Here is a 12,090-nt window from a genome sequence, read left to right as displayed (position 1 = left end):
CACACACAGTGTGGTTTCAGGGTCCTCAGGACTAGTTGTTTTGGGATATCACATCTGTTCTCGCCATCTGCACTATCTTCTAACACAATCAAATCACTGATGAATTTGAATAATTTGTCAGTAAATTAAATGCACTTAGTTCTAAGATAAGTAACACAGGTTTTAGAAGCTTCTAATCAACAGTGCTGTGTTGCACACCCTGTTATCCTTACACTAAACATGGTAGTTTTTGTGAAGTAGAAAATAGGCCAGCATTTAAAAAAAATTATCCATAAGAGCAGTTGGAGGAGGAGCATGTGTTTGCCCAGAAAGTGCCTTGCTGGTGTGAGTAAAATAAACGCCAAATACAAGACAACTCAAGATCCAGTCTCAGGCGGGTGATGTGGCTGAGACCTTCCTCTTTATGTTGCTATTACCTGCTGAATTCCATACAGGTGTTTAAGAGAGGGAGGCCCTTTCCAAAGGAGGCTGTAATTTGCGCGGCCCCCCACCAGATGTCCCTGCAGTGAGCCCTGCCCCATCCCTTTATTTGCACACCGAGTGGGTTTGTTAGCAGGTGTGACAGCACCGGTGGGGAGTGCCAGGTGTGGTGCCCGAGGTGCCACTTGCGCTGGGGAGGCAGCCGGGGAGCGAGGGCAAGAGAGGAAGGCACGGAGCAGGCTCTCCTGCCTGCCCAGGCTGCCACCACCTCTCCCAGCTGATGATATTCCCTCCTGCTGCTCTTGCTGCCTGAATGGTGAGCACCGAAAGATTTTTGTTTGGTTTGGGCTTTTTTATTTATTTATCTTTATTATTTTTTTTTTTTTTTGACAGTGTGAAGATCAGGGAGGCTGCATAAATAATGTAGTTGGAAAGGTCTTTCTTTTTATTCCTCAATAGGGTGATGCTGTGGCCAAGGTTTTTCTGGGTCAGAGGAACCTGCACAACCGGTATCTTCACACAAGCTCCATGTCTGTCTGCAGCACAAGGAACAGGACGGGCACATAAGGACTATAAAATGACCTCTAACAGGCAAACGAAAGAGCCCTGAGGAAGAAGTGGCTGTGGGCAGCGTGAATCAGCAGGAGTGACTGTGCACACCTTCATGCACCCACTATATGCTAAATCTGTAATAAAATCGTCACTGCCCCAGACATGGGCTTTGCCAGGCTTGCACATGAGAAGCTTTCCAACCTGCTGCTGGTGCTGTTGAGTGTGGTATCCTGCCCTGCTGCTGCTGCTGGGGATGAGCCCAGCCTGGGCAAGAGGTCCTTGCCTCACTATGAACACGATTCCAGTGGTGCTGTAGACTCTTCTCAAGACACGAGGCTACATGTTTTCACACTGGACTATGACTATGTGCAAATTCCCTGTGAAGTTACCCTTTGGATACTCCTTGCTTCTTTTGCAAAAATAGGTAAGTAGAAAATGGGATCTCAGGTCCCCCTAACTTGGAAAGAAGGTAAAAAAGTACAATGTAACCGAGTAACTTTCGTTCATTTTGAAGCTGGCATTGATTTTACAGCATCTGTCCTCAAAAGAACAGGTGTGTTCATTACCACAGCAATGCCAATATTCCACTTTAGGATGATTCCATCTTACTTAACATATGACCTCTAACCTTCACGTCTCTTGGGCTGTGTGTAGCAAGTAGCAACAGAGCTCCCTGACACAGTGCTGTCCATTCATTTTTCTAGTCTTTGTAGATCACAAGATACTGGAATTTTCAACCGGACACAGCTGTAGAAATCAGTTACACCAGACTGAGACTTCAAGAGTATTGAATTTTAGGGAGAAAATGTAAAGATTTCTTCCTTTGTATGAATAAGAGGAAACATTTCCCTCTGAGTGCTTGTTTTACATATTTGCTCCTTAAAGCTGGTGTGAAAAGTAATACCAGGAAAGAAAGAATGAGAGTCTCTGAGGGTGTGGATCATCAGAGATGCAGGCTAAGTATCTTTTGAATACACAGCAATGCATCTAGCCTCTATTAGAGCTCCATGTGGGTATCTGAAAGCGTACAGGCAACTCAGGGAACAGTAATTGCAGTAGGAACTGTAATTAATATATCAGAAAAGGCTCATCATGCCTTGCACATTTTTATGGCTGGGCTGAAATTATTTTGACCATTTAGAATTAATGCAGCAATATCAAATAAATGAAGAAGATGGTAATAATGTGAAGAATTGCACACCCAAAATCTCCCTTTTCTTTCTGTAGGATTTTCAAACATTTCCTTAGAACAAGCTGGTAGGTGAGACTGATGTTTTTCTGGAGGTGGCCTGAAGATAAACATTTTTCCTGTCATAGTTACCCAGCTGACAAAAATCATGACCACTATCCATAATATGCCAGTTTCATTATGGCTGATGCCCTCAATCTGATTCCTACAAATGTCTTCACTGGTAACATAATCAAAATTTTCACTAATAAAATTTGTTATGGCATCAGTGGAGTGTGTTAATAGTAAATACATTGACCAGATTCTTTTTTTATCATCCATAAAAGCACAGGACTTGACATATGGCACATCTACACAATATTCTTTTTTTGAATATGAAATATATACTTTAGAAGAAGTGTGTGATGCCACCCAGGTGGGCTTGTTACTTTTACTGGGAGTTTTCAAACAATATTATTTTTGATGAAAAAGTGTGTAGCTGTTAATTTTAAATATATTTGGAAGAAAGAGTTAGTCTGAATAATCTGGTTACACAGGGAAGAAGATTTCCAAGATGTTAAAGTTTTTAGTGTTTTGTTCAGGTATTATCTTCTTTCTGGATTTCAAGATTTAAGAGTGGGAAACTGTAAGACTGACAGAAGACTTGAAAATTATTTTTTAAATTAAAAAGCAGATGAGTAGATTTATGATATTAACATACCTCTTAGTAAAAAAAATAAAATAGTGTCCAAAAAATTATTGAAACTTTCATAAAAATATTTTTATGTTCCTTTGCTTTTGAAGACTGGTAATTCAAGGGTCACAGGAATACTGTCATGGCAGAACCTTCTAGAGTTGCAAAAGATGAAGGCTGACCTAGCTTCAAGCGTGGAGTAACAGACACTTGATTTAAAGGTTTCTTAGTCTGTCTCATTCTCATTCTTGTAAATGTAAAAAAAATCCTGACATTTTTAGTACAAGCACATCTCATTCACAGTGTGATCACACAGTTCCTTGCATTGCTACTAGATGAGCCTGTAGCAGGTGGGCAGTAAGGATTCTTGAAGAATATATTCTTTCCAAATTGTGGAGGATCATTTCAAAGAGGTTTCTGCCTTCCTAGAAGTGCAGCTTAAACTCAGACATGCTTGTTCAGAAATCAGGAGCTGGGCATCAGGAACAGAAAACATTGATGGCCAAACTCTTTCCCTGCTTTTGTGATACAAGCGTGGGAATATTTAGTTTTGAATGGAACAGTATTGCCTGCTTTTACTTTCATAATCCTTGGAGCAGAAGCTGGCTGTCTGAAGACAAAGTGTACAAACACAGACAAGACAATTGTCTGACATCAGGTTAATTTAAACTTAAATAATTCCCTAATGTTTTATTCAAGGTTTCCATATCTTTCACCGATTACCAAGACTTATGCCAGAAAGCTGCATCCTGATTGCCATTGGAGCACTAGTAGGAGCAATCATCTTTGCTTCCCATCACAAATCTCCACCAGTGATGAACAGTAGTATTTACTTCTTGTATCTCCTTCCACCCATTATTCTGGAGGAGGGTTATTTCATGCCAACTCGACCATTTTTTGAAAACTTTGGATCCATTCTGTGGTGGTCTGTTCTGGGAGCTCTGCTAAACTCATTTGGGATTGGCCTCTCCCTCTATGGAGTCTGCCAGATCGAAGCCTTCGGCCTGACTGACCTGAACCTGCTGCAGAACTTGCTCTTTGGCAGCATGATTTCAGCAGTGGACCCTGTGGCAGCTCTGGTAGTTTTTGAAGAAGCCTCTGTTAATGAGCAGCTTTACATGATGATCTTTGGAGAGTCATTGCTGAACGATGGCATAACTGTGGTGAGTTTCTTTCTGCTCCTCATCTTCCCCTCTTTGGACTCTTGTGGGTCATTGGGTTACTGGGCACAGGACAAGAACAGCTCAAAGGAGATCCTAATACATTATTTATTTTATGAATACTCCACTCAATTACATTCAAGGGATTTTAGTGTATGCAAAAATTACATCCTGTATTCCCTCTTTCCAAAGCATGTATTTTAGAGCTGCTGGGAGAGGAGAACATACACATATATGTGAGATGTCTTCTTGCATTGACTGAAGTGAGCAGATAAGCTACATCTGATTTTCCTGGTCAGATCAGTGCAGGACCTTGGAATGTTCTTGACATTGTGCAAGCAGAAAATTGTACTGCTTAAAGACTGAAGGCAAGCAAGGGTAGGAATACAGGAGACACTGCTTTGTCATATACCTGAGGGGGTACTCTGGAGAAAAAAAAAATAGGCAAACCAGATGTGGATAACCTCTGGAGGCCACGCTCTGTCCTCCAGCCCCTTCCAGAAATTTCTTCAGAGGTCTTAGACAGAAATTCCAAATGCCACTAAGAACTTTGCATAACTCAGTTTCCACCAGTAAAAGTATCGACATCTGACAAACATTTTCCCTTTTTGGCTGCCCTATCATAAATATCCAGAAACAATGTTTCCTGAATAAGAGAGATTTGGTTGGTTGGTTGTGTTTTTGTGGTTGCTGTTGTTTGTTATTGGTTTTTTATAGAAGAGTTTTTTTACAAAGCTCCTTTCGCTAATATTTTTCCCCTTATCTCATTAGTTCTGCTAAAATTGGAGCAACCTAAAATTCTAGCTGTAAGCATAAGTGACAAGAACATTTAAAACACATGTTTTTTCAAGGAAGAAATTTCAAGCAGGAAGTTTATTGCTCAGAAACCAACAGGACTGCTCATGTGGTGCAAATTAAGGGCAGGTTAAGGAGTTTCACTAGATAAGATCTTTACAGAATTTAAATCACAGGAATCTAAGCCACATAACAACTATTCAGATACTGCTATACATAAGGTACAGCCCAAGTCAGACTTTTAAAATCTGTACAGAGTTCACTGCGGAAAGGCTTCATGGGAGAAGTGCAGTTTATGAACACCGAGAAAAGAAACAGGAACAAAGTGACTTCTTACAGCCTCTGGGTCATAAATCCTTCCACTTGGTGATCAGAGATAAAGGGCTGATTTAGAACTAAGGCACAAGTGTTATTTAATTTACATTCAAATTACTTGGGTGCTGCAGTTGTAACAGAAAAACCCTCCATGTGTCTAGCTCTTACATTTGTCCTTTTGGTTCCTTCAAACACTGACCTCAAAAATGCAATACCTCTTTTTCACACTGGAAGAGCTTGTTTCATGCTTTTTTTTTGATTTGAGCTATTTATCATGTGGATCCAAGCCCTGATGGCCTTTTTAACCTGGGCTTTCAGTCAGGTAAACATGTTACAGTATAAATGTGGAGGGACAGAAAGCCTTCTAAGACAGTGGACTTAGGCACTCCTCAGCAGCACAGTGTGTGTTTGTAAATGAGATGTAAGAGCTGTTTGTGGGGTATGTTGGGTGCACCACTGAGAGGTCCCACTGCCCCACACACTCTCATCTCTGGGGCTCATCTCAGAGCAGTGGTGTTGCCATCAGTTTGTCAGCTCCTGCTATTGCATCTCTGCATCAACCATCGTTTCCATCTTTCTGGGGTTAGAATGCCATCTTTCTGGGCATTAGAGCTTTCAAAATCTCTACCTGACTTCATGCTTAAGAAGACTGAGGTATTTGTCACCTGAATGGAGACCAGTAGGTGACTTTCTCCTCTCTGATATCCCATTTACTTTTTTCCAAGACTTTACAGCTTTTTATCACAGGTATATTCTCTTACCACTTCCTTCTCTTTCTTTCTTAGCAGTTTCATTTGAGTTAACTCTAAGTGTTTAAAAAAGATAATATCACCAAGTAATATTAAGCATACATATTTTTTTTTTATTGTTTAAATACAAATATCCCCTGGTTCTCTCCAGCCTGCTTATCAGCTTGGACATTTTTTTCCTCAGCAGGAAAAACTGGTATGAGTTTTGTTGAACTTATGTATTACATTTGGTGCAACAATAGCTCTAGCTCTGTCTCCTATATTTAATTCAATATCTTGATATATAAAAAATTAGAAAATGTCAGACTGTAGAATTACAATTATAGTTTTAATTCTATACAAATATATATATGTATATATATACACATATTTTATATATATATATATATATATATATATATAATTCTAAATACAAATATAATAGAATTATGACTTTGCCATAAGGGGGTGGGAGAAAAATGGATTATTTCTTCCTTTTACCCATTGGTACTTTTTCATATTTTCCTGAGTAGGGCCATGTCTGTGGGTGGAAAAAGAAGGCTCCAAATCCTGTTAATTGCTTCTTTCCCCAGTTATTTCTGAGCAGGCTGTTAGCATCAGAATAGTTCAGTCAGCAACAGGGCTGGACCTAGGATACATCATGCATTAGTGAAATTTCAAAGCTCTGTTTGAAAAAAGTGTTATAAAACTAGTGCAGGTCTTATTCAAGCCTGAATTCAGGTGGAATACCCTGATGCTGCTGTGAAGTGTTTTAGGCATCTGATGTTCTGTTCCCAGGTACGCAGGTAATTCTGTTTCTAAACAGGAGCTCATTTCATGCATCAGGAAATGGAATATTTCTTAACTGCTTCATCTCTGAGGCTTGATTTTAGAAATACTGAGAACACCTATATATCATGCTGTACTCAAAATTAGTGGCACAGAATACTGGCTGTATTCTCTAATGGAACTCTCTTCTTTGTACATGGCAGAACAGTTAAATCTAATATGTATTGAAGGCCCAAGTAAAATTTTTTTTTTTTTTTGATATTTGAAATTGTCTCTTTGGTGTCACTGAGAAAGACTTTGACCACTGGTTTGGATGCTAGAAAGGAGGATAGAGATATTCTCTGCTCCTGCTGTAAATGTGGTTCCACTGTGCTTAGAGTAAAACCAGCTACAGTGGTCAAAAAGAATTACCAGAGTGGTAAGAAAGAATTATCAAGACAGTCTGTGTTGGTGGTTAAAGCAGTCACTTGAAAATCTCTTCTTCCAATGCTTCTGATGTGGATTGTACGTGCAGTAATTGTACATAGACACCTGGAGCATGGAGCAGCCCCTGGGGAGTTCTCTGTGGCAACAGCATCATGCTCTCTCTTCCTCTCCCTGGTTCTAAAAGCTGCCCAGTGGTACAAAATCCTCTCTAAACAACCCAAAGCATGACATCCTCAGAGCTGCTACATGAGACCACTATCAATCCATCCCTCTTTTTGTGTGAACAAAAACCTCCTAATCTGATTCAGCTTTCCTAATCGATAAAGAATTCCAGTTATCCATTTACTGGGATAAACACTGCAATGTAACTTAGCTGAGCCTTACTTACACAACACAGTGCAGGTTCTGCTACAGAACAGTTTACTCCCACAAAAGCATGTTACAAAAAAAAATTAGAAATTATGTCATAGTTCCATAACTTTTATTTTTATGCCAAATCAGTTAAATCATACAGGTACTTTAGGAACTAGAAAAGTGAAAAAAAAGTTCTTAAGTCATTTGCTGAGAATCTTTCTTCATAAGTCAGCACAGAATCATGCTGTGGTATCATTTATAAAGAATCACAAGTCTTAGGAAGAGGTCAAAGCCTACAAGAAAGGGAAAGAGAAAAAATAGGCTCTGAAATTAAAAGCTCTAAGGTAGGTAGGGTGAGATTTGCTTACTGTGAAGACATGAACCCTCTTTTCCTCATCTGCCACTGAAGAGATGAATTTCATACACTAGCATTAGGAAAAAGAAGTTCTGGGTATTTTCTTAGATTAAATATTTTGTTTGGCTTTGTCTGTCTCCCAGAATCGTTAGCAGTGAGCCTTCTGGAGAACAGACTGTGTGACAACTCAAGGTTATATGTCCCCAGCAGCAATTTAAGATTAGATAATTACCCTAATGAGCTTGACTCTTCTACCTGCAAATACCTGCTTTAGTCTTCTTAATAACATTCTGGAATTAGCTAGATGAAGAAGAAAAACCAAAGAAAACCATAAAATGCAAATGACTTTGGTCTATTTATTGTTTTTGAACTAATGTTTTAGTGCAACAGCTTTGGAGAGCTTGTGTCTTTAGTTGTTTCCCAAATTCTCTTCAAAACTGAAAGGTGACTTTCATGTGTTACACACTCACTAAACAGATCTGACAGGACTTAATATAACTGATTGTCAGCAAACTCTAAGGCCTTTTTATTACTGCAACACTGGAAATTTTCTGCTTGTTTCTAAAAGATGACTGAAAGTGGAATATTCTGAAAATTTTTCATTAACAGTTTCTGCAGAATAGATATTATTGATTATAGAAGTTTGGTAAAGTTTTCTGCTCTAAGATACTGTCTTTACAGACCAATTTATATAATACATCATATAAAATTATAATTTTCACTAAATTGAATCCTTCTAATATATTTTCTTTTAATTTTTTTAATTTTGAGTTTCTAGTCAAAACATATATGTGTGCAGGGTCTTCAGAACATTTACAGTCTCACAATATTTGGTGCATACTTTGAGATTGTTGTCTGGGAAGGTGGTTAAATGGCATCAAACTCCATTGTCTAGCTAGAGACAATATGAAAGTGAGGCTACTTATTCCCCTTCCCTTCCCCCTTCCCTTCCCCCTGATTTTTACATGTCAGGTACTATTGAAAACACATGTCCCATGTCCATCTAATGAAGTTTGTCGAGTCTACTGACTGACCCTATAGACAAACTAAATGGGATTTGAATCAAATATGTGATTCTCAGTCCCTGCCCTGCCCCAGCCTGAGTCAGAAGAACATGGAGGGTAGAGCCTGGGGTTTTAAAGGTATTCGGCTGGGCTTTTAACCTCTGCTACAAAGACCAAAAAATTAAATTACCTGTCAAACAAACAAAAATAAGAGTATTTTTGTTTATTATTCAATGGCATGTGGTCCCCCAGTAATTTACTTCTATTTCACAGCTATTTACCCTTTTTCTTTTTTTTTTTTTTTTCCTCTTTTTCAGGACACTTAACAGACTCTTATTTCTGTGACTTGTTAAGAACTAGTTGAGATTTCAATTGTTACTTTTCTGGTTTCTCTCAAGTAATATCTGGCATAACACACACACATTGTTTCACCTATGAAATGAGTAAACCTGCCAGGTTCAGAAAGATGCCTAACTGCTGTCTTCTTATTTCCACATGCAGGTTTTATATAACATCTTCATCGCCTTCACCCAGATGCACAGGTATGAAGAAATTGAATCCATCGATATCTTTGCTGGCTTTGCTCGCTTCTTCGTGGTGGGGCTGGGAGGAGTCTTGTTTGGCGTTGTATTTGGATTTGTCTCAGCGTTCATGACTCGTTTCACCCACAACGTCTCTTCAATCGAACCCCTGCTGGTCTTCATGTTCAGCTACCTCTCATACTTGTCTGCTGAAACCCTTTACATCTCTGGCATTTTGGCGTGAGTATTACTTACTGCTTTTTGGATGGCCACTGTGAGGAACTGGGGAGGTTTTTTTTGGTGGTTTGCTCAAGATTGGTACAACACCAGCATTCATTCTCTGGCTTAGAGAGGCTGTGCACAGCTTCTCAGAGATGTGTAAAATGCAGTGGTAACTAGGAAAAGCCAACCCACAGTCAGTGTAGACACAGGTATGCTACTGAGGAGTCTTGTCAAAAGTACTGCTAGTACTGGTGAAGTGGCCAGTGCTGACACCATCTGTCTGCTGTCTCTGATAAGATCAGCAACAGGAGAGAATGATTTGAAAATGCACCAGTTTATCTGCATTTATTTCTAAGCAGCTTCACTATCAGATTGTAAGAGAGATATAAAGCAATGGGAATGGAAAACATGAGAATGCACATCTGAGTTCTTTGTGAACATCAGCCCTAACACAATTTACTGGAATTATATTACATTTGAACAGCATCACTGGGATTGAAACTGGGAAAAAACAGGCAGAAGAGGACATCACCTACTCATGCATACTTATGTTCATGTATGTGAATACTGTCAGTTATATTTTTTTGTAGTAAGGATAGCTTGATACAGCTGTAGTGCTGGGGACATCTTCCTCAAAGTATGATGGCATGGGTGACTGCTGTGGAGAAAACCTAGCTGATAGGTTTTTGACTGGAGTAAATGCAGAAAGGATGAGGATTGTGGGAAGGAAGGAGAATGGCAGCAGGAAAGGAGCTGGAAGAGAAAGGAAGGAATAGGGATGAGAGACTTAAGGAGAAAGTTGCTGGCAAATTACTTTCAAGAATACCACACCAAACAACCCATCTGAGGGGTAAAGCATAAAGAGATGGAAACCTCATGTTTCTAAACGCTCCAGCTGGTGCTGCTGGCTGCTGTAGGCTCAGTGCACAGCTGGTGGATAGCAGCAGTTTTGCACAGCCCCTACTGGCTCTGAGCTTTCATGGTGGGTCTTGGATGTCCTTGTGTTCCAGAAAATGCTTCCCTCTATAGGGGACAAACCAGTGTAAACTTAGCAAATACAAGCATATGGCTGCTGATGTCCAGACAGGTGCATTTACACACCTCAGCTTGTAAAGCTCTGAGTTCATAGAATCACAGAATGGTTTGTGTTGGAAAGGACATTTAAAGAGCATCTAGTCCAATTCCCTGGTAATGAGAAGGGAGATCTTCAGCTAGATCATGTTGCTCAGAGCCCCATCCAAACTGGCCTTTAAAGTTTTCACAGGGTGGACATCTGTCACCATCCTGGGCAACCTGTTCCAGTGCTGCACTGTTGTAAAAAAAAGCTTTTCTTTAAATCTAGTCTAAATCTACCTAAATATTTCAGTTCAAACTATTATCCCCTGTTGTATTGCAATAGGTGCTACTAAAAGGTTTGTTCTTATCTTTCTAATAGGCTTCTTTAAAATGTGTGACACACTCAAACACAATCAAAAGATTGAAATAAGGTTTTCCTGAAACCTACTCTTCTCCAGGCCGAAGATTCCTGTGTTGTTCAGCTTCAGAGCAGAATTACCTTTGTAAAAACAACCTATGTAGGATGGCCCTGGGAAGCAGTATTTGAATATTTAAACATATTGAACAAGTAGTTAGACAGGATATAGATTATTTTGAGCAATTAGACAAAGCAGATGAGTCTTGTACTATGTTTTGTATACCTGACACATATGCTCAGATCGAGGTAACTGGCAACTTTCACTGAGCAGGATTAGATCTGCTGTGCAGTGAACAGTAATACCATGTGGACCCTTGCCTACCTGCACTGCCCAAAATACTGCTTCCTCACCTATTCCTTGCGCTAGACTACATTGCTCTTTATCTCTTTCATTTCTTATTTTCATTAGAGTTCTGAAATTATTAGTGATAAAAGAATGTTAATATAATTTGGATTTATTATTCTTACTGCTTCATTAAGAAAATTATTGCTTGTTTTAGAGATGGGAACTTATTGTCACCTTTCTGAATTATTGAGGATTCATTCATTTTTCACTTGGCTCATGAAAGTCTATTATGTATGTGTATCTGAAAGTCAACAGTATTAATCATTAATGCCTAATGGCCTTGTCTTGGAGTGTCCTTGGACATGCTAAATGACTCAGCTCTACCAGGATACCCTTGAGATTTCTTCAGTGGAAATTAAATGAACTGAAACTAGAGGAAGGTTATTTAATGAACAGTCATCATTCTCCGAATTCACAAGTTTGGGAAAATATCATTACAAGAAGCCCCCAGAGACTAAAATCACATCAGTAGAAGCTAGATAGGTGCTGGGATATGTTGCTAGCATAGCATTCAATCTGTGTATTACCTATGGAAAACGCTGAGGGGAAAAGGGAATCCCTTTCAGTAGGGCTGATGAAAGACTGCTGCTCCATGTGATTGTCACCAGCATCTGTGCTGGGTGGCTGCTGATGCCTCTGACACTGACTCTAGTCTTCACTAACCGTGAAGAAGTGGAAAACATCTCTTTTTTTCATCAGGCATATTCCTACATGCTAGGTAACTAAAGGGAGAAGGACACCTCTGTAATTGCATTTTCTCCTGGTGT

At 39.4% G+C, this 12,090-nt stretch overlaps 1 protein-coding gene across 1 annotated transcript in view; it reads left to right on the top strand.

Moving 5' to 3' along the window:
• The first annotated feature begins 489 nt into the window (after positions 1–489).
• Positions 490–12,090, top strand: part of SLC9A4 (solute carrier family 9 member A4) — a 31,766-nt gene continuing 20,165 nt past the window's right edge. Inside the window, exons 1-4 of the mRNA XM_086880390.1 lie at positions 490–736; positions 856–1,396; positions 3,534–3,997; positions 9,262–9,521. Coding sequence (XP_086736516.1) covers positions 1,135–1,396; positions 3,534–3,997; positions 9,262–9,521 — 986 coding nt within the window. The 5' untranslated portion in view covers positions 490–736; positions 856–1,134. The remainder of the gene's footprint in view (positions 737–855; positions 1,397–3,533; positions 3,998–9,261; positions 9,522–12,090) is intronic.

This window comes from Cyanistes caeruleus, chromosome 3 (genome assembly GCF_971803275.1).
Source record: "Cyanistes caeruleus chromosome 3, bCyaCae1.hap1.1, whole genome shotgun sequence".
NCBI lineage: Eukaryota > Metazoa > Chordata > Aves > Passeriformes > Paridae > Cyanistes > Cyanistes caeruleus.
Note: the sequence above shows the minus strand (reverse complement) of the source record. Positions and strands in the feature narration are given on the sequence as shown.